The sequence below is a fragment of the Penaeus chinensis genome, chromosome 39 (assembly GCF_019202785.1).
Source record: "Penaeus chinensis breed Huanghai No. 1 chromosome 39, ASM1920278v2, whole genome shotgun sequence".
NCBI lineage: Eukaryota > Metazoa > Arthropoda > Malacostraca > Decapoda > Penaeidae > Penaeus > Penaeus chinensis.
In genome coordinates this window covers 1554413-1578473 of record NC_061857.1, presented here as the reverse complement: position 1 = coordinate 1578473, position 24061 = coordinate 1554413, and the positions used below count along the sequence as shown (strand labels likewise).

The 24061-nt window shown below is 39.0% G+C and overlaps 1 protein-coding gene and 1 long non-coding RNA gene across 2 annotated transcripts in view; one reads left to right on the top strand and one right to left on the bottom strand.

The window, feature by feature from the left end:
* The first annotated feature begins 1785 nt into the window (after positions 1 to 1785).
* On the top strand, positions 1786 to 13299 carry LOC125046739 (geranylgeranyl transferase type-2 subunit alpha-like). Its single transcript, XM_047644656.1, has 10 exons — positions 1786 to 1908; positions 3298 to 3408; positions 5344 to 5462; positions 6057 to 6247; positions 6354 to 6553; positions 6956 to 7056; positions 7152 to 7320; positions 8622 to 8835; positions 9170 to 9298; positions 12300 to 13299. Exons 1-10 carry the CDS (start codon positions 1906 to 1908, stop codon positions 12728 to 12730), a joined length of 1668 nt encoding a protein of 555 aa, XP_047500612.1. The 5' UTR covers positions 1786 to 1905; the 3' UTR covers positions 12731 to 13299.
* Positions 13300 to 21239: 7940 nt separating this feature from the next.
* Positions 21240 to 24061, bottom strand: part of LOC125046826 — a 5002-nt gene continuing 2180 nt past the window's right edge. Inside the window, exons 3-6 of the long non-coding RNA XR_007116677.1 lie at positions 23987 to 24061; positions 23537 to 23601; positions 22973 to 23058; positions 21240 to 21366 (exon numbers count right to left, since the gene is read on the bottom strand). The exon at positions 23987 to 24061 is cut by the window's right edge and continues 157 nt beyond it. This is a non-coding gene — a long non-coding RNA (uncharacterized LOC125046826). The remainder of the gene's footprint in view (positions 21367 to 22972; positions 23059 to 23536; positions 23602 to 23986) is intronic.

Here is a 24061-nt window from a genome sequence, read left to right as displayed (position 1 = left end):
ATATACTCGCATTAAAAGATGTATAACGAACTAATGTTAAGAATTACAATACTTCTGAAAATGAAATATATATCAAGTACTTGAAAATCTACCTTTCAACGATTCAGTAAAATTGTCAACAAATATTTACAGTTACTTGCTATCTCTGTGAAGAGTGAACTGTAGTAATGGAGAGAAATTAGCAAATAATTTGTACTGTTGTACTGTACACATCATCCCATTTGGTACTTTACACGTCATTAGTTTCACAAGTGTAATCTCTGTGTTTGGTCTATAAGATTTTCTACCATGCATATATCAGTATATCTATGTAAATACAGCAGGGAGATATTGTAGACAGATATCTTAATACTATTGAAATGTATTTACATATGTGTATACACAAACACACACACACACACACACACACACACACACACACGTGTGTGTGTGTGTGTGTGTGTGTGTGTGTGTGTGTGTGTGTGTGTGTGTGTGTAATTTGAGAGAGAGAGAGAGAGAGATAGAGATAGAGATTGAGATAGAAATAGAGATAGAGAGAGAGAGAGAGAGAGAGAGAGAGAGAGAGAGAGAGAGAGAGAGAGAGAGAGAGAGAGAGAGAGAGAGAGAGAGAGAGAGAGAGAGAGAGAGAGAGAATTAAAGACAGATACACAGACAGACAGAGAAATGTCTCTATAGTTATTTGTATGTCTGTAGGATATACACGTATATTCACGCAGTTGCCGAGGGGCCCGAGCCTAGAGGGCTTAGGGGCCCCATTGGGCAAGGGTCCAGGGGAGCTTTACTTTGGCTGCCTTGTGGCATGCCGGGGAGTCGTCTGCATGATTTTAGAATACTAAATTGATACCACTCTGAATATTTCCTGCTATTAAAGGTAGAATTAGAAAAGACCGAACAGTATCCGGATCAAAGAATTATAAACTTGATAAATAAAATAAGATAAAAACTGTTCATCCAGCATAATTCATTCCCGAGCCAGTGTGCCGATCCCCACCTCACGCCCAGGTCCATGGGGCCCCGTATGATTGGCAGGTTTTATCTTGGCCTCTAATACGTTTTCTTGGGGACGCTTTCACGCTTCGTCACTTTGCGTGTGTGTGTGTGTGTGTGTGTGTGTGTGTGTGTGTGTGTGTGTGTGTGTGTGTGTGTGTGTGTGTGTGTGTGTGTGTGTGTGTGTGTGTGTGTGTGTGTGTGAATATAAATATACATACATACATACATATGTACATATATATATATATATACTACACACACACACACACACACACACACACACACACACACACACACACACACACACACACACACACACACACACACGCGCACACACACACATACACACACACACACACACACACACACACACATAAACACACACAAACACACACAAACACACACATACACACACACACACACACACACACACACACACACACACACACACACACACACACACACACACACACACGCATATATATATATATATATATATATATATATATATATATATATATATATTTATATATTCACACATATGATGGCCATAGAGATACTTAATACATTCTAATCTTGCCATGTGCAGAAAGATCATAATTTTTTATGGCATTGCTGTTCAAAAATAAAGTGTGCATAAAGATATGTAAATTAAACGAAAAATATCAGATTTCTTATAGTCACCCATAAGACATTTTCTATCATATAATTATTTTCACGAGATGTGTCTCTCGCTAACAAAGTAATGCATTTACAGTAATTGAGAACTGTATCGTTTTAGCATTATAAAATAAAGTAGATGATAGATGATAAAACAATTTATGTGAGAACTCCGGTGAAAATAATGGCTGTGTTGTTGTGACTCGTTGAAGTTGAGTCAGCTGACAAGGCGACGGACGCTGGACTTTCGGCACAATGGTTAGTCTCTGACACTTTCTTTAGAGATTAATTCCGCAGAGAGGTGCGGATTAATAAGTTTACTGAGTGAATTGTGCAGTTCAGGTGGTTGATGATAATTGGAGCAGGTTAGTCGGAGAATGAATGTCAGGACTTGGTCAGAGAGCTGCAGTAAGATAGATTTTCAGTTTAAGCATTAATTGTCAACTCGCCGGATTTATGTCAAAAGCACAGGTGGAAGTGTCATTGATTGGTTTTTCATAGCAATGTTGGGGAATAGCGGTGGACTCGGTCACAAAAATAGACTATCCCGTTGCATCAATTGTGATTCCTGGTCAGGGATTGTCAGAATGTGCAAAAATCTGAATGCTTGGATAGACGACTTACTCCTAAATGTTTAGGCCAAGCTAACTGTCATTGAGGAGATGTCGACTATGACACTTTCCTCTTATTCCATTTCTGTCACAGCGAATGAAAAGGATGATATTGATATTGCGTTGTGCAAAATCAAAGGATCACCGTGGAGGCTGCACCACTGGCTCTCGGGCAAAAGTCCACTACTTCTGCCATGACATATCCAATAGATGTTTAGAACGATAAACAGCATAAATGAAAATAACTGTCAAGCAACTGTCTTTTGTCATTCAAAAAAAGACTCCATCCTATTTAGACTCACAACAGGGAGCTTAGATTAGTCACTTATTCAATGGTAAATTGCGAGGGAGGTCTACAAGAGCTCTATAGTATGTAGAAGTAACTTTCACTAGCAGCATTTGGTAGAATCCTTTATGGTGGATTCTGTATTCTAGAAGTACTGCTCGGAACATGAGAAGCAAGATGTAAGAAGCATTATTATTGGCTTTTTGGAGCGCACCCTCATTAGATGATGACCTGAATAGGTGTTAGGGGTATTATGGTATGCTGGGGGTACTTTAGAGGTGTGATTATTACAGTACTGTTATCGTTTAGGAAAGATATAAGATGATTTTAACCCGATACTGATGGGCACACCTACTGGCATCAAAACAAACCGCTCAGTCTGTGGAGTAGGGCTGTACGCTGCGGTGACAGGCCAGAGCACTTGGAGCCGGACATTTGTCTTGATGTAGCGGACTCCCTTGCCCAAAGTCTGCTCATTGCCATTATTCTCCAGAGTGTAGAATTTTTATTTATTTTCTTCACCCAGCACTAAGAGGTTAATATATAGGATTCTTTTTTTAGTGACCTAATCATTAAAGTTTGCCAGAATCTTTTAACATTCAAAGATGCAGTTTCAACATCTTAGATACAGCATTCTGTCCCTTTTATACTAGAAATAGTTCAGTCGTGTTAGTACTAAGCATATTACATAATTTGATAGGTATACAATAAGCTCACATACACAATTTCACATCCTTTTATTCCGTACAGCATGGTCGTCTGAAAATAAAAACAACAGCTGAGCAGGCAGCTGAGAAGCAGAAGGAGAGAGAGGAAAAGAGGAAACTCTACCTTGGGGGCTTAACAAAGGCTTTTGATAAGGTACTTTTATTTACTTTGAAATTTGTTTTGATTACTAATAAAGAATTTTCTGAGCATAGACAAGTAAGCACACAACCAAAACCACACACATACACACACTAATACACACACACACACTAATACACACACACACACTAATACACACACACACACTAATACACACACACACACTAATACACACACACACACTAATACACACACACACACTAATACACACACACACACTAATACACACACACACACTAATACACACACACACACTAATACACACACACACACTAATACACACACACTACACACACACACTAATACACACACACACATTAATACACACACACACACTAATACACACACACACACTAATACACACACACACACTAATACACACACACACACTAATACACACACACACACTAATACACACACACACACACACACACACACACACACACACTAATACACACACACACACTAATACACACACACACACTAATACACACACACACACTAATACACACACACACACTAATACACACACACACACTAATACACACACACACTAATACACACACACACTAATACACACACACTAATACACACACACTAATACACACACACTAATACACACACACTGATACACACGCACACACACACACTAATACACACACACGCACACACTAATACACACACACGCACACACTAATACACACACGCACACACTAATACACACACACGCACACACTAATACACACACACGCACACACTAATACACACACACTAATACACACACACACACACTAATACACACACACGCACACACTTGTACAAACACACGCACACACTGATACACACACACGCACACACTAATACACACACACGCACACACTAATACACACACACGCATACACTAATACACACACACGCACACACTAATACACACACACGCACACACTAATACACACACACGCACACACTAATACACACACACGCACACACTAATACACACACACACTGATACACACAAACACTAATACACACACACGCACACACTAATACACACACACACACACTAATACACACAAACACTAATACACACACACACTAATTCACACACACACACTAATGCACACTAATACACACTAATACACACTAATACACACTAATACACACAAATACACACTAATACATACACACACACACACACATACACACACATACACACACATACACACACACACACACACACACACACACACACACACACACACACACACACACACACACACACACACACACACACACACACACACTAATGCACACACACACTCTAATGCAAACACACACACTCTAATGCACACACACACACTCTAATGCACACACACACACTCTAATGCACACACACACACTCTAATGCAAACACACACACTCTAATGCACACACACACACTCTAATGCACACACACACACTCTAATGCACACACACTGTAAAGGCTATTAAGACGCCTTAAACATATGGTTTAGCAGGAGTAGTGAAAGGGACGGTTGGCTTAACCTCTTTATTTAGAATCATAAGCAACACAGATAATTCACAGGGATACAAGTCTTGGTAAGGCTTAGCGATGGATCTGGTCAGCCCGGAGAAGGGCGGACGGCTGGCTCAGCAGCCGGCCTTGACCGACACGCTTTAGGCAGGAACTCTCTGAAGTGACTCTGTCTGACCTGGGTCATCCTGGGCACTTTATACCCCGGGAGTGCACGTGGGGCAGTTATTTATGTCTGCCAAGCGGCCGCCTGGGTCACGCTCGGGTGCGGGGCACTGCAGGGTGGCAAGCCAGCGAGCCACGTGGGAGCCATAGTTCCCGCGTGTACACAGTATGAATAGACTTTTCAGTGCACTTTCTCTCGAATACTCGTAACCTTTTCTTATGCTCTGTAGAGATCAACAGGAACCTATGATGAGGAAGGACTGAAAGTGACGGCACAACTGCTCATGGCCAATCCTGATGCTGCGACCTTGTGGAATTTTCGAAGGGAAATTATCCTGGCCATGAAAAGGTAGGTTTTGTGTAGTAGAATGCTATGTTGATGCTTTAATTTGAATGTTGTCATTTGTGAGATAGTCTATTTTAGGTCATTGGAGTTATTATACAATATGCACACAATAATGCTCTCAAGGTAGTTGAAGTAATCATTATAATAATTTCATTATGTGTAATGTATTATTATTTTTTTTTATTATTGTTATTATTATTATTGTTATTATTATTATTATTATTATTATTATTATTATTATTATTATTATTATTATTATTATTATTATTATTATTATTATTAAAATTTGTTTCCAAGGTCTTTATCCTTAATATTCTAAGATTTTGTTCATCACACTTTTTTTCAACACTAGTGTTTGTCATTTATCATAATCTTTATATGTAATAGCTGTGTGCTGTAATATTTGTTTGTCAATCAAACACTAGAGTGCTGTTATCCTTACTATTATTAGAAATCGTAATTGTCCTAGTAAAATTAAAACTTTCATTTTATAATTTTTATTCTTATGATTCATGTTCCTATAGCAGTGATGATTATACAATAGGCACACTTGTTCCCCTGTCCTCCCAAGTACTATAATCTTGCCATATGTTTCAGTGATGACCATGAGTCCTGGGACAAACTGCTCCAGGGGGAACTGTCAGTCGTGGAGAACTGTCTGATGAAAAACCACAAGAGCTATGGAGCTTGGCATCACAGGTGCTGGGTCATGGAAAACTTTCCAAACCCTCCCTGGGATAAGGAACTGGCTCTCTGCGATAAATATCTCAAGGCAGATGAGAGAAACTGTAAGTAATTATTAGGAATTATTTTCTAGGTGTGAGTCTTGTTATCATTTAAAGAGTGTTCATGAATGTTTCTGGTATTTTAAGTAATGCATTTTGCACTTTACAGTCCACTGTTGGGATTACCGTCGATTTGTTGTTGCCAGAAGTAGCAAGCAGCCAGAAGATGAACTGAAGACATCACAGCTATTAATAGAGAGAAATTTGAGCAACTATTCGGCCTGGCATTACCGCTCAAAGCTGCTGCCACTTGTGTATCCACCACTGCCAGACACCCCACATCCTGTTTCAGAGAATACTCTTATTAAGGTTTGCTCAGATGTTGCTGAATATATATATTTTCAAGACATTTACATACTTATAGATTTTTAAAACTGAAGGATTGAAAATGGGTAATTAGGTTTTATTTATTCAAATTGATAGTTCACTTTGAGATTTTGCTAAATGTTACTGCAGATTGTGTCCCAAGTTAAACTAGATTTTGAATATAGTTGAATTGAGAAATATTGTCATACTTTCCAATGTACAAGAATTCAAGACAAATCTATAGGATACCGATGTGTTACTGTGTGAGCTTAAGGAAGAGTATTTTTAAGAAATACAAGTAAACTTTCAGTTGGTTAAGAAGCAGTCATTGGTGATATTTGATGGTTATTTTATCCTCTTATGATTTATCTGCATTTAGTATTTTTGTGGCTTTAAACTTTGTAGGAGTTGCAGACAGTGGTTGAAGCAGTCTTTACAGATCCTTCTGACCAAAGCCCATGGTTCTTCCTGAGGTGGCTTGTCAACAGACAGGAAAAGAACCCAAGGTAAAAGGTTCTCACTTTTTTAACTGAATACAAGAATAATTTTTTAGAAATAGAATCAAGTCATCTTTTTCTCATCTTATTTTTTAATTTTCCAGATTGTTACAGACTGGATTTATTAGCAGTGGAACCAAGGATAACTTGCTTGTGTGTGTGTTCTCAAAACCTCTTATGCAGCAAAGCATCCCACAAATTACTGTTGATGATGAAGATGTTGGAAACAATGAGTGGTATGCACCTGATGATGAAACTTATTCATATGTATGGGTTAGTATTATTATTTTGTTGTAACAAATGGTCAACTTGCATAAACATCATATTAATTTTCTTCTCTTTATAGAGTAAAAGTGCTTTTTCAGGTTTCACAGGAGAAAATTTCAGTGCCAGGCATTTCAAGAGCTTCATTTTTATGATAGGCATATATATATATATATATGTGTGTGTGTGTGTGTGTGTGTGTGTGTGTGTGTGTGTGTGTGTGTGTGTATGTGTATGTGTATGTGTATGTGTATGTGTATGTGTATGTGTATGTGTATGTGTATGTGTATGTGTATGTGTATGTGTGTGTGTGTGTGTGTGTGTGTGTGTGTGTGTGTGTGTGTGTGTGTGTGTGTGTGTGTTTATGTCTAGATATGTTAGTGGATGCCATATATGTGTGTGTGTGTGTGTGTGTGTGTGTGTGTATGTGTGTGTGTGTGTGTGTGTGTGTGTGTGTGTGTGTGTGTGTGTGTGTGTGTGTATGTGTATGTGTGTGTGTATGTGTGTGTGTGTGTGTGTGTGTGTGTGTGTGTGTGTGTGTGTGTGTGTGTGTGTGTGTGTGTGTGTGTGTGTGTGTGTGTGTGTGTGTGTGTGTTTATGTCTAGATATGTTAGTGGATGCCATATGTCTTACTGATAAGGAAAGAGGCTTGGAAAGCCATGCATTGTGACAAATAGGGCTATAACCTTTAACCCAATTGCCCCGGATTTTTGTTCTGTCCCCTGTAGTTTTTTGGTGAATTTTGTTACATACAGAAGGCTCAACATGTGCTCAGCTGGCAAGGAGTCTATTAGTAGGCCCTAGTTACTGATCTTGATTTGACCATTCCTTGAATTGGTGGGAAAATGTGTTTTTCTTATTAATATATTGCTATAGATACTGTTATATTGTTATTGATGTTATGTTTAATAAATTGTCATTGAAATATTGTAGACAATGAAATGATACAAAAGACCCTTTCCTAAAGTGAAGGAAAAGGGTAAACAGGTGAGATAAGTATTTCTAATAACTGGTTATTTGGTGATTAAGAACTTGTAGAGCCATCTATGTGTAAATACAATAAATAAACTTGTATTATATATTCTTGCCACATGGGCGATTGGGTTAAAAATTCAAGTCATTCACAGCATTATGAAATGATAATATCTAGGTAACATTGACTTTTCTTATTTTGCTGGGTACAAGTTAATAAAAATATAATAAATGAAAAATGAAAAATAAATGAATTAAATCAAATCACCATAACTCGGTTAAGCTACCTATTTGTATATTACATTTCCTTTATTGACATATAATATTGATTTTTTCAGGTTGTACAGTTGAAGGAACTATCAGAGGGTGAGCACTCCATTGCAATCAGCTTCAATGCCTCCACCAAAAAAAGCTTGACTGTGTCCACTGGAGCAACCTCAGTAGCGTGGATGACAGAGCTCGAGGAAGATCTAACAGGTCTCACCAGATCAACATTGGAAGAAGTCAAGCAGAACTGTATAACTTTAGATGAGTTAGACCCTGGTAACAAATGTAAGTAAATGATGGTTACCTTAGTTTTTGTGTTCCAGTCTTAAGTATTGCTTACCTTCTTTAGTGTAGGAAAAGCAATCTGGACCTTAAGATCAAGATTATTTTATATTATCATATAGAAGATAATCTTAGAAAGAGAGAGACTAGAAAAAGGCATTACACTTGAAAGTAAAATTACACTTAGGAATAAGTAGATTGGTCAAGTCCAGGTAAGTCCTTTTGAACTAAGCTGTACCTTGTAGATTTTTTAGAGCAAAAATTAAGCTATTTAGGTGTCATAAATAATCATAGAATTCTTGACTTGTGTATTATGAATTTTATAATTTTTTTTCAGGGGTGTTATTAACCATAGTAGATGTGATGTGGGCTCTAGACTCCTACAGCCATCAAGAAAAGATCAGCAGTTACCTTTCACAACTTCAGGACCTTGATCCACTTCGCACAAAATATTATGCAGATATGAGTAAGTTCCAAGCTAGTATTATGGTAACATCATAAGATAGTTAACCCCTTCCTGACGGGTCACGCCTATAGGCGTGAAAACAAATGTCGCATTCAGTTGTACGCCGCGGCGGCACGCCAAAGCACTCCGAGGCAGTGATTCGGCTGGATGTACTGAACTCACGCGCTCAAAGTCGGCGCGTTGCCGTGGTTCGCCAGTGTTTTTTTTTTTTTTTTTAGTTTTCTACACCGTCACCAAGGGGTTAATTACCATATACATACTCTCTATATGCCTAACCATAAACATCTGTTCAAAAGCCTATGGCTTCAGCTTTTTACCTTTGAATGGCATGCATGACATGCCTTTCGGAAAATAGCATGTGCTGCCATGGTTTCATGTACCAGGGTTTATACCTCTAGGTGTTTTAGCTGGCTCAAAAGCATTGGGTTCAAATTTAGTAATATAACTATTCTTCAGCTCCTAATATTCCTGTACCAATGCTTAGTGTTTTAAACTTTACCTGTATGTAATTAACCCCTTCCCGACGGGTCACGTCTCTGGACGTCATGACAAACGGCTTGAAATGTGGCATGGGGCTGTATGCCGCGGCGGCACGCCAAAGCACTCTGAGGCGGTGATTCAGCTTGATGTAGTTTTCTACATCAAGCAAAAGGTCATTTTCTGTAGCACACTAAAGATGATCCAAACTTGAAAGAAGCATAAAAGGGTTGGTATTAAAAGAATAATTTGTTATATTTGTCAATTAAAAACTACCCTCAGACATTAAGAAAAGTATTAAATAAAATTGCAGGATTTAGCCAGATAATATAGTGTAGACCTTTTCTTGTCTTTTATGGGAATTAGTGAGGATTTTATTCTGTAATCCTAACACTTATCTAAAGATGCTGTCCCATCCTTCTACTAACACCACCTCTACAGATCTTTTGTATACTCCATTTAGCCCAGCCAAATTGGATCAATTTTTTGTGGTCCTGACAACACCCTCCTCCTGCCAAAATAAGTAGGCAAAGTTTCCTTTTGCAGTTGCCCTGATCACTCCCACCATGTCAAAGTTGCATCTGAATCCCAAGCTAAAGCATTATTTACTCTGACTGATTTCATTGGCAAACCCATTCATGCCCAGACTCATCCCTCCCTCAACATTTGTACTAGAACTCTCTCAATTTCTCCAGCAGACTGCTCTGTCTTTACAAGGATTGATTAGGCTGTGGAAAAGACTTACTCTCACTCCTCATTGACACTGATGCAGTATCAGCACTATGCTTCACCATTCCCCCAAGAGGCCACCTTAAATCCTCCTCCAGTATTGTCAAGATTACTTTCTGTAGATGTGACCTCCCCCATGATGGTTATACTGGTGGAGAATCCTTCCCTATCCCACCACATCAGCCCCCGCCACCCCCACCCCAGGTCAACTTATTGACATCTAGCCCCCCCCCCCCCTGCCAAACACCCACTCCACAGCTTGATGCCCTTTATGTAACCAACCTGATCATGATCAATCAAACTGTTCTTCACAATCATACTCGAATGCCAATTGTGGTGGCTCCCATAATGTATTTTATAGGGCTGCCCTTCCTACGAGTTTGAGTCTGAGGTGGAAATTCTCAGATTTAAACTTGGCCCCACTTCATGTGCAGACAAGGTTTTTCTCTTAATTCCTACTCTAATGCTACCCTTTTCTCTGCCCCTCCCCCTCCTTCCCAAGATGTTTCTACATCCCACCCAGTATCTCTTACTCATCCCACTTCTAACCTCTTCCTCTCCTTGTCCCAATCTAATTCTTTTGCCATTCTCACCCCAGTCTCTACCACTATTCTATATCCTGATCTCTGCTTTCCTGGGACTTACCCCTCCTCCTCACTCGACTTTTCACAGAAGCTAATTTAGGCATTCCACCCCATCTTCTTGTACCACATCCTCTCCTACATCAGCCTCCTCCTCCACCCTTCTCTCCCTCATGAGAAATCCTTTGTTTGTCAGTCCTCCCCAACCAACTCCATTTCAGAAACTCTCAAGGATATTCAAAGCTATCTGATCATGACCCAAGATACCATGCCTGCACCTCATCCATCCCCAGTCTCTCTGTTCCTATTCCCTGTACACTCAAAATAATTGCTGACATCCATTTTCCTCCTCCTCTTGTAGGAGGAATGTCATACTATCTTGAACTGTTATATGACCTTTGACATGCAGAATATTTAATTATCATCTAAAAAAATTACTAACTTACCCTTTTCATTTATACTCTTATCTTTAGTGCTATATGAACTTTGATATCTAGCACATTTATTTTGCTTTGGAACCATTATCTAAACAAAGAATATTTAGGAATGAGAATTGGCAGTCTGAAAACAACGGTGGTACTTCCCAATGCTGGAGAACACTTATAGGCAGAAAAGACCTTTGAAATGGTTTCAGTTACTGATTTATCTATTTGGAATCACTATTAACCATTAGAGCTAGGGAAGTAATCCAAAATTACCTACAGTATATGAAGTGGTGGTGGTAATCCCAAAAATAATTGCTTTATCATTAATGGTGCTAAATATATCACCTAACAAATACTTGTACTAGTATCATTTTTAAAGTTCTGCTGACTATGCTTCTGTTATTTTTTAGATCACTACTTTGTTAAATCTGGATTTAGAATTGTTTCCCTTGTTGACTTATGTATTGTGAATTTTATAAAAAAAAAAAAAAAAGATTCAGGGGTGTTATTAACCCATTGCCATTACCATACGCTCGAAATGTGGCGTGCGGCTGTCTGCCACGGCGGCGCGCCAAATCGCTCCGAGGCAATGATTCGGCTTGATGTACTGAATTAACGTGCTTAAAGTCGGCGCATTGCTGTGGTTCGCCAGAGCGTAAATTTTTTTTTTTTTAGTTTTCTACACCCGTCGCTAATGGGTTAACCATAGTATGAAAGAGCTGGAGGCACTGCTAGCTAATTTGCCTGGATTTTAGACATATGTTGTATTTCACTTTTCCTTTTTTGCAGAGAGCAAGCTGTGTATGGAGACAGCTCTGAAGAAACATCGTTTAACAACTGAAAATGATGATCAGTTCAAGCTAAATGGAAGAAGCCTTACCCGAATAGCCTACAGTCACCTACTAGCATGCAGCAAATCTGTTGACCTGAGTTGTAATGAACTGTCTTCAATACAGCCACTAAAGTCACTTGTAGCATGTAAGGAGCTGCTTCTAGATGACAACCAAATTGCTGATATTACTCCAATAGCATTTCTCAAGAGACTGGAAAAACTCTCTTTGTCCAAAAATAAAATTGACTCACTTGATCAGCTCAAGCCTTTACAAGAAATTGTTACATTGAAAGAGTTAACCTTGAGCAGTAACAACATATGTAATATTGAAAATATTGATGAGCAGGTTAAGGAATTCTTACCACAGATTCAAAGAGTTATTTGGTGAAGTACATTCTGTCTAGATATGGTGTGAAAAAAAAGTGGTTATAGATGAAAAAATCTATAAGTACACAATGGAAAGTTTTGTCAACTACGGTTCCATGTTTGCGCAAAGTCTAAAGATTATAGAACTAGATGTAGTATGTGCATACGAAAAATCTTAACTTTATGATTCACTAAAACAGGGGTTTTTATTCTTTACATTTCTCGGATTTAAAAAAATTTAAATTAATTTTGGAGTGGAGGATTCTATAGCCAGAATGGAAGCTAAATGATTACCAAAATAGCATTTACCAGAATAGCATTTTCACCAACTTTGTTTATTGAAATGTTTTTTTACACTTCCTATGGTCCATTTAGAATGTTGATTTTTTTGTTAAGACAGTGTTACAGTAATGATTCCATTTATATTGTTCTATATGTATGAATTTTGTTTGTTTAATTTTTTATCACCAGGCTGGAATATGGCCAGGTAGCATGCTTTCAGATATGTGATATGTTTAAATATCTTTCCAACTTTATCAAAATTGTATTTATTATATGTATACATTTAATAATATTAAAGAGAAACCATTACTGTGGTGTAATTTAATTGAATCATTTACATAGGAATTTGCAATGTTATATTGTTGCATGCTATTGCCTCTGATGGGTTTTTCCGTAATATTCTGCTCTTTAACAGGGATGAGAGAAAAATACATTTTATGGTCTCATTAATTTTACATATTACAGACCTTGTCTAAAGAACACATTATGTTAGTCGTTACTACATAACTACACACTTGGAGTGGTGGAAGATGACTGAACATCAAGCTATTGGATATCAAGCCCTTTCTTCTAATAGAATACCTTCACCATCTTGCAGTACCTAGTGAGGAATTTTTTTTTTGGCAAACCCCCTTCCCCTTCCCATGTTGCAGGAACTGTGAGGGTGGTCGCTACAGCTCTGACCTCAACCAATAGATTTGTCCCTTCAAAATTGTAAGAATACCATCAAAATTGCACATTATCATTAAATGGCATTAATATGTTCCATTCACGTATAACACTCTTAACTCACACCCATCTTTTCCTGATATGCTAAAGCAGTTATAGCCTATCCAACATTTTACTGTAAAGTTTAAACAAAAATGGGCCAGAACTCAGAATTTTAAGCAGAACTGAGCTACATCTGTTTTCTCTGAATATTTTGATGAAAAATATGAATCCAATCTAACAATCCTTTCAAGGCACTTTTGTCCTGAAACCATTTTGTCAATGGAACCATAAACTTGCCACTGCTGGGAATAAGTAATTTTTGCAGGCTACAGGGAACATGCCTTATTTTGAAATCTTCTGTGAGTACTGTCTGAGGGCATATATTCTGCATAGTATCACCAGATGAAGCAGGACCCAGGTGGGTTTTTTCCGCTATGTAACTTACTTATTTTGTGTCTACATGGTTCACCTGCAGTTTCACTGCTTATTATATCATCTCTGTGTGTGCCTACCACCAAATTTCTAATTGTGATGACAATTTTCCCCCATAGGCATTATTGCACTTGTTAAACATGACTAAAGGCCTATTCACATGGGCAGGCAGGATCTATGGGCAGAAAAGCAGGCATGAGTACAGTTGACATCAAAGCTGGGCAAAGTACTACATAAACAAGTTGTTTATCGTTGTTTCCTCAACTTTGATCTCACCTCAACAGTTGCCTGCAGCTGTGCCCATTTGATTAGTGGTACTGTACTGTAATCATATGTTACTTTACCCATCCAGACAGTGTATATAAACCATTTAGTTAAATCCAATGTTTAATCATGAAAATCAAACTACTTTCATCATAAAAAAAATAATGTATAACCAAATTTTGACATTTCATTTTATATATAAGAATGCATGTTCATAATATATGGTAGGTTTATAGACATTATTGCCCATGTATATATATATATGAATTTTTTTTTATGCAGATATTATTTGGCACTCTAATATCTTAATTAAACACTTAATAATACAATAATACAATGAAATTAATTTTCTTTTATCTATAGTACTACTGAATATCTTTTTGCAATAAAAGAAATCTCCTTGATAAAATAATAAACAGGATTGTTGAAATAGATGTAGAAAGCCAGCTTTTTCAGGCCTGGAGTATGTCTGTTTGGGGTTCATTGGCTAAAGAAATTATAAGGACCCATTTTCAACAGAGCCACCATCTGACTCATCTGAATTCCTCTTAAATATTTTACATAGTGTGAAGTAGCTTGAACTGGGACCCCACGATTTACAAACTGTCCCAATATCGGGCCCTGTTCTCAAATAAAGGGCTCCCTTATCTCAAAGAAGGAGCCACTCTTTAGATCAAGTTTTCAGGCAAATGGGCCTTTATTTTAAATTTTGTTTTAAGTAAAATGAATATTCAGTAATGCATTAAAAGATTACTAATTTTCTTCCCTTCCCCCCCCAAAAAAAAAAAAAACAAAAAAAAATAATTAGGAGAGCCCTAGCCTGCAGCCCCCCCCCAATCCTTTGCCCGTTGTTGTCGTGGGGGGGCTTAGGAGACGAAGACTGAGACCCCATGATGGGGAACTCCTCAACCCTGGGACTCAGCCATCGACTCAACTAATTTTGCATGGTCTTTTTTCCCACTCATACTTTTAGTTTCAGTTTCTTCACCAATCCCTTCTACTATCCACCTGCTTAGGTGTGAGAGCCATGCTGAAAGGATGAAAGGCTGACTTTATGTCAGTCCTGAACGGCCTGAGGGAGCCATTGGCACGGTATTCCCCTGCCATACCTGGCCCTTACCCTTCAAGGGGACCCTGAGGGGTGGACTATTTTTTTCCCCAACATACTCCAGGCTTATCATGGCCAATAATGAAGACATAACCCCACTCTTAGAGGCAATGAGGCTTGCCCCTTTATCAAATAGCCCCAATCCCGGCTCTCCTTTGACCACGGCTCCGAACACTGCAACAACTACCCCCTCATCAATGCCTACTAGTACAGTTCAACCCTAATCAACAACCAACCCCCAGGAGACATTTCTACTCTCCCAACATGCTCAACTTCAACACCTTTACTCCCACAACCTCCTTCATCAACCACCCCATCTCCCCTTATTACTACCTTACAACCTTATTGCCCACCTCCCCATAACACTACCCCCCTCAACACTACTCCCTTTTCCACACGTCCCCGCACTTCTACTACCCCCACCTCTACAAGAATCCTAAATACTCTATTTAGCCCAGCCAAATGGGACCGATTTTTCGTGATCCCTCCCACAGCTCCCTACTCTAAAAACACCCTCTTCTTCCAACAATGCCTCCAAAAACAAGTAGGCAAAGTCTCTTTCCGCAGCCGACCCGACCACTCCCGTCTCGTCACAGTAACAACTGAAAACCAAGCTATAGCATTAACAAAACTAACTGATCTATGTGGTAATCCCATCCCTACAGAACCTCATCCAACCCTCAATACTTGCACCGGAACTGTCTCTATCTCCCCAACAGATTGCCCAATCTATGACAAAGAATGGTCAGATTGTGGAGAAGACTTACTTGCCAGTCTCGCAGACTATGATGCAACATATGTACAATGCTACTCCATTCCACCCAGAGGAAATCGTAAGAAATCCATTAACATTGCCAAAATTACCTTCCGTAGACATAACCTTCCCTTTAATGTTTACATAGGTGGGGAATCCCTACCTGTCCGACCATATCAACCTCCTCCTCGTCAGTGCCAAAATTGTTGGCATTTGGGACACCCAGCCAAACACTGTCATTCCACAGCCAGATGCCCGCTATGTGCCCAACCTGGCCATACTCGATCAAACTGCTCTGCACAATCACGCACATGTGCAAACTGTGGCAGCCCCCATAATGTATTTTATAGAGGCTGCCCCACCTACAAATTTGAGTCTGAGGTAGTAACTCTCAGATTCAGACTTGGACTCACTCTACGTGAAGCCAGACAGGAGGCTCGTCGACGAGGTTTTTCTCTTACCCCCTACTCTACTAATGTCGCTCACTCTGCCACTCCCCCTACCCCCCTAGCTCCTACACCCTCTTCTAAACCTAACCCCCCTCCATCTAACTTCCCCTCTTCTACCTCCTACCTTCCCCAGTCAAATTCTTTTGCCATCCTAAATCCAGACACTCCAATCTCTACTACAGCCCCAACACCTTCCCTTCTCCCTCCTCGCACTACCCGCAGCAGACAATAAACGTTCCACCCCCTCTCCCCCTACCCCACAATCACCTCCAAATTCCTTTGCCCCTATTCTTCAGACACCAGACTTCTCTTTCCCCCCTCACAAGAAAACCTTTATCTCACAAAACTCCCCAACTAACTCCACTACAGAAACTCTTGAAGATATCCAGAACTACATAATCGAGTCCCAAACTAATACTCATCCACGTTCAAATTCTACAACTCCCGCTTCCTCCACCCTCAAAGTGACTACCGATATACATCCTCCTCCCACTCATATTCTCCCTACACCCAATCCTCCTACCCCATCCCAACAAAACCCATTCCCCCCGACTCCAGCCCCACCTTTATTAACCCTCCCACCATCCCCTCTATCCCTTCCACTCCCTCCTGGATACACACATGAATCCCTCATGTCACAAGTACCCTCTACCTCCCGACACCCTCCTGATACAACACCACCTCCCCAACCTCATTCTTTATCCCACCCTCTAGCACCTTCCCCTTCAAATTCTCCAACACGCACTGCAATATTTGCCAGTAAATCAACAAAAGTATAACTATCCTTCATTGGAACATTTGCGATTTCTGAATGTTCCTCTTTCAGTCCCACATATTCTATTGTCATGCCCATGTCCTCCCTACATAAACATCCCAACTTATCAGACATCCTTACAGAATCTCACACTTTCTGCTGTGACAACCTGTTTTCCTTCCTCAAATGCATATATATCCTTCACTTGATCTAACCCCTTTACATTACCTCATCCGACCCTAACCCATTCACTCACCAATTCCTTGACCCAGCTTTAACAACTAATCACTAACCTAACCACCCTTCACTAACATTAACTATAGTGCTACATGACCGTAGATGTCTAGCACATTTATTTTGCTTTTAATCATTAACCATTAACCTAGCCTGCAGCCTGTACTAGCCATACTAGTCATAGGATAATCCAGCCCTACATGTAACATTGTGAAGAGCCCAGTAAATTCAGATGAATTATTATTTTTTTTCAATTATAATAAATTGCTATAAATCATGCCAACCCAGATTCCAGCCATTGTTAGTTAGGTTCTTGTGGTCTTTTTAGCAGCTGATTTTTTTTTTTTTTTTTTTTTTTTTTTTAATATGCTCAGTACCATCATCTGGCAGTAGCATGGGAATATTTATTCTTGATAACAATTTAAACCATTGTAATGGTTAATGGTTAAAAGCAAAATAAATGTGCTAGACATCTAAGGTCATGTAGCACTATAGTAAATGGTAGTGAAGGGTGGTTGAGTTAGTGATTAGTTGTCAAAGTTGGGCAAAGGAATTGACGAGTAAATGGGTTAAGGTTGGGTAAGGTAATGTATAGGGGTTAGATCAAGTGAAGGATGTATATGCATTTGAGGAATGAAAACAGGTTGTCAAAGCAGAAAGTATGAGAAGTTGTGGGAGGGATCACAAAAAATCGGCCCCATTTGGGTGGGCTTAATAGATTATTTAAGAATTTTGTAGAGATGGGGGTAGTAGAAGGACGGGGGCATGTGGAAGAGGGAGTAGTGTTGAGGGAGGTAGTGTTATGGGGAGGTGGAAAATAAGGTTGTAAGGTAGTAATAAGGGAGGATGGGGTAGTTGACGAAGAAGGTTGTGGGGGTATAGTTGTTGAAGTTGAGCATGTTGGGAGTAGAAATGTCTCCTGGGGTGTTGATTAGGATGGATACTGTATTAGTCGGCATTGAGGAGAGGGTATTAGTTGTAGTGTTCAGAGCCGTGGTCAAAGGAGAGCCTGGGGTCAGGGAATCGGGCGAGTTTGAATTGGTGGAGCTATTTGATGAAGAGGCAAGCCTCATTGCTTCTAATAATGGTATGGTTAATGGTTATTCATTGTTTGCCATGATGGTTAATGGTTAATGGTTAAAAGCAAAATAAATGTGCTAGACATCTAAGGTCATGTAGCACTATAGTAAATGATAGTGAAGGGTGGTTGAGTTAGTGATTAGTTGTCAAAGTTGGGTAAAGGAATTGACGAATAAATGGGTTAAGGTTGGGTAAGGTAATGTATAGGGGTTAGATCAAGTGAAGGATGTATATGCATTTGAAGTGTGAGAAGTTGTGCGAGGGATCACGAAAAATCGGTCCCATTTGGCTGGGCTAATAGATTATTTTGTAGAGATGGGGGTAGTAGAAGGACGGGGGCATGTGGAAGAGGGAGTAGTGTTGAGGGAAGTAGTGTTATGGGGAGGTGGACAATAAGGTTGTAAGGTAGTACAAGGGAGGATGGGTTAGTTGATGAATTAGGTTGTGGGGGTATAGTTGTTGAAGTTGAGCATGTTGGGAGTAGAAATGTCTCCTGGGGTGTTGATTAGGGTGGATACTGTGCTAGTCGGCATTGAGGAGGGGGTATTAGTTGTAGTGTTCAGAGCCGTGGTCAAAGGAGAGCCTGGGGTCAGGGAATCGGGCGAGTTTGAATTGGTGGAGCTATTTGATGAAGAGGCAAGCCTCATTGTCTCTAATTATGGTATGATTAATAGTTAATGGTTATTCATTGTTGGCCATAAGCCTGGAGTATGTTGGGGAGAGAAACGGTCCACCCCTCAGGGTCGCTTGAGGGGTAAGGGCTAGACAACTAAAGCAGGGGAATACCGTGCCCATGGCTCCCTCAGGCCGTTCAGGACTGGCACAAAGTCAGCTTTTCATCCTTTCAGCACGGCTCTCACACCTTAGGGAGTGGATAGTAGAAGGGGTTGGTGAAGGAACAAACGAAAAAGTAGGAAGGGGAAAAAAAAAGAAAGACCATGCAAAATTTGTTGAGTCGAGGGCTAAGTCGCAAGGTTGGGGAGTTCCCCAGCATTGGGTCCCAGTCTCCGCCTCCTAAGCCCCCCCCCCCCCCCCCCACAACAACAACGGGCAAGGGATTGGGGGGGTAAACCATTGTATCTATTTACATACCAAGTACAATCTTTAGATGCAACTTAAGGAGGCCATTAACCTTGTGTTTTAAAAGTGCAGCATCTGGTCTTCACCCCCTTTTTTTCCCTTCCCTTATACAATGGTTACAGGTTACTTTATAAAAAATTGACAGCTTACAGCTTGAATAAAAACATTGTATGAAAAGTAAATTTCTCACTGTACTAGCCAAGATCAAATTTTGAGTTGCAAGATAGGGTATGGCTTCTTTATAAAGCCTAATCAGCATCAAGAAAAAGGTTGACAACTGACAGGCTAAGCCACCAATTCAGTCACAAATGGTTGTTTAATCCTGTAATCCGCCTGCCTTTGAGGTCACTTAGAGCATGCCTGCTTGTTTGGACATACCCATACAATAGCTACTTGTCGATAACGACCTAAGCTGTTGATACGGCATATGATTTTAAATAATCAGTAGTGGATAGGTATTGTCGGTAAATCAGTAGTGGCTGGGGTGTATCCATAATGTTCATGGTTACAAAAAATGTGGTAGACATCAAAAGGTCATAGCAGTATAGAAAGGTATAACAGTGAAAAGATAGAAAGTGGGGTTAGCTGATTAAATGTGCTACACTTAAATCATATAGTAGTTCAGGAATTGAAAGGGGCAGAGAAGGCGAGCCAATGAGCTACGTAGGAACAAGGGCGATTAGATCAAAACGGTTAGAGGAAGAAATGTGGGATTCGACAAGAATGTCCATAGGGCGAGATAGAGATAAGTAAAAGTAAAAGTTTTATCAGCGATTACATCGGTTTCAGAAGAAATATCAGGGAGAGAATCCAAGGAAGGGGTTATGACTTATAACATGGAAGAATGGGGGATTACTGAATCTGGAAGGAATGGGATGGGTTAGGAAGGGGTTTAGGGAGAACATGAGTAGGAGGATGGATGGATGTCAGCAGTTACTTTTGAATGTTGAGGGAATGGGAACAGATTGAGGGATGGATAAAGTGTAGGCATGTTATCTTAGGTCATGATTTGATAGTTTTGAATGTTTTTTGAAGTTGGGGAGGTCTGAGAAACAAAGGTTTTCTTAGGAGGGGAAGAAGGGACAGACATTTAAGGGGCAGGCTGAGGTTATACCCTACATTTGGCCTCAGTCTCCGTCTCCTGTGGGATGAATATCCCACTAGTTTATTGGTAATCATTTGTTCTGGTTCATTGTTGTTATGCTTTTCATATGAAGAATATCAAACTTAATTGGGGCAATAATACTACATGGTTTGCTATCATTCTTGTAACAACTGAGCTCTTCATCCACATCTTGTTAATAGACAACTTGGGGAAAAGAATGTCAGTTGTGCATATTACCCAATAATCCAAGAATCTTACAGGAATATTTAAAACACAGATTCTGAATATATTTTATTAAGAAAATACATTTAAATTAATTTACATTACATGTACAAGATCTTCCACAAGATAATCCCTCTTATTCTGGCACTTGCACTTCACTTCTGCTTGTGAACTGCCACAATGCTGGAATAGAAAATCTGCTATTAGTAAACTTTCTTGAAAGGAAAATCCCATTGCATGCAACTTGTTCATTTAGTACCAACTGGATCATAGTTACTGGGAAATTTGCTAAAGAAACCTATTTTCTAAATATTCAACCCTCAAGGTCAATTTATACCACTCCCATGCACACTTAACCCAATGCTGCCGGGGGAAAGTTAAAAAATGGGGAAAATGCCGTGTCTATTTTCTATATCTTGTGAAATGTCTGCCCATAGATGGCTCTGCTAGTGCTTAGCCACAAAGGTAGACCTTGTGACCTTACCCATTTTGAATTGGCGGGAATAACTTGTTTTATACTAGTGCTATGAATATCGATGGTGTTAATTTTATTATAATCATTATGATTTTTAAAATGTCTTAATAATAACAGCAAAATAAGAACGTAATATATTTCTTAAATCAAAGAAAAGAGTGAACGGGTGAGACAGGCAGTACTCCTAACTGGCGCATTGGTGACTTAGTACAGGTATAGCCAAGGTATAGCCATCTATTTATAAAAATCAAACTAGTACTAACAGTGGGCATAGCACATGTCTACCCGTCGTACCTGTCAGCAAGGGGTTAACATGTCAAGTCTAAACCTGCCTTTATCAAAGAGAAAAAGGCAAAATGGCTTCAACTTTTTTATCTTGTCCATTAAAAAAACAAGTAAACAGTAACAGTTTCCTTGGTACTAGGATGGACACCTGTTAGCTTGCAGCCTGCTCTTTGAGTTAATAGCCCCAATTAAAGATTCCTGCACATGGTATACGATGTTTAGAACTTAGATGCATGGTTCTTGATCATCTACAAAATTCATGCATAACAGTAAAGACCATTTGATTTTTTTTTTTTTTTTTTTTTTTTTTTTAAGTCAGAATCTAAGATCAGCTTGTGCCCAATAGAAATTAAAAATGCTTCAATTACTTTCATATGCAATACTTGTTCCAATGTATCGAGCATAAAAACACCAAACATTCACAAAGGACCATGTTTAAAGCCCATTTCTTTACAACCTGAGAGCAAAGCATTTCCTGGTACATTGTATGGATTACCCCTCCATTTTTATTGGCATTTAATTACATTCATCCATTGGACTTTTCAACTTAGCCAACTAAAAACATTGGCCTACAAAGTGTTTACTTCCTATGGGACAAACAAGGGCTACATTAAAAAGTTAATGAAGTTCACCCAAAATATACAGCAGTACAATCTTTGCAAGAGCATCTGAAAAATCCTTTAGGATATTACAGGAATAGCAAGTTGCTACCTTGTGTTTATGTAAAATGATCAAAAGGTTCAGCTTTCAAGAAACTATACTACCAGATTGAGATTCCTAGTCTAAAGTACTGACCAAAATGTTAACCTATTTAAAACCTTACAAGTTCCCTGGTTCATGTTAGACACCATCAGAAAATAATGATTAAAGTATATTTTTTTTAACCACAAAATGACCTTAGCATTTACACAGCTTTTATAATTCCTACTTGATAAGATTAAATTCACCATTTATAGGAACAAGACAAGATTTGGGAGATTTACAGCACATGCAGAAAAAGGGATACTGAATAAATATTAAAATATTTACCAAAATTCCTCTAGGAAATTATTTGCTTCAATAACCATACATCGTAGAAATTTTCATCTCGTGTGGCAGTCGTCTTGGGATCTGTGCTGGTTTTGAAGAAAAAATCTTTGAAAATTACAAGTATAAAACCATTTCATTCAAATTAAAGATGCAAAAACATGTCAAGTATCACAACTTGCTTTCCTCAGAGGCAAAAGGAGGCAAAGTAGATCAACTTGTTTAATCTTGTCCATTTTCTACGCCCAAAGAACAATAGGCATTTTCTGGGTTCTAGCATGGACAGAGTAGAAGGTATTATAATCAGTATATATATATTAAATTTCCTCGACTTAACTATCACATTAGACTCAGACCTTTATTTTGAGTGGAAATCTTGTTATACCAATTTTGTGTCAATCTTATAATTGACAAAAAAAAACTAAGTTATGGAAAAATGCTTGGAAAAGGAAATTTACTTTGCTAAATATATAAAAATAACATCACATTCTATTGTTCAGCATCCCCTTCTATCTGAAGAAGGAAATTTATGAAATTTAGGCAGTCTATGAATGTAATGTAGCTTACCTACTACACATTCTCAGTGTTCATGGCAGGTGTCCATCGGTGTATTCTTTTTCCTGTTGCAGCATCTGTTTAAGAGAGATACTGTAAGAAACCAGTTTCCATTTGGAGACAAGACCAAATTTGCAGAACACTTTTCATGTTAAATCATATAAAGCCAACCTCCTCATAAGAAAGGGGACAGCAGTACCGACTTTTTTATCTAGTCCACTTACGAAGCCCAAATAAACAAAGGGTTTACCTGGGTACTAGGATGGACAAATCGAGGGAAAACACGTGGAAAAATTACTTAAACATGTCCTTACAGTTCCAATTATGCATTTATGGGGCATTAAACCGTTGACTAGGTTTTTATAAGGAAACATTATGTTATAGAGCATTAGTTGAAACCAACTGGAGAATTAGCTATGATATATTCTAGAATATTCCAATCCTTGGAGTAATTATACTTACAATGTTTTACATCATGCACTTGTTTGCTTGCAAGGGTCAGGATACCATTTCAGATGGAATTCAAGAGGCTGTTAG

What these genes read in the sequence shown, in the direction of transcription:
- LOC125046739 (XM_047644656.1), top strand. An exon ending in GTTAGACCCTGGTAACAAAT is followed by an intron (nt 8,836 to 9,169) that starts GTAAGTAAATGA and finishes ATTTTTTTTCAG; the next exon opens with GGGTGTTATTAACCATAGTA. An exon ending in AAAATATTATGCAGATATGA is followed by an intron (nt 9,299 to 12,299) that starts GTAAGTTCCAAG and finishes CCTTTTTTGCAG; the next exon opens with AGAGCAAGCTGTGTATGGAG.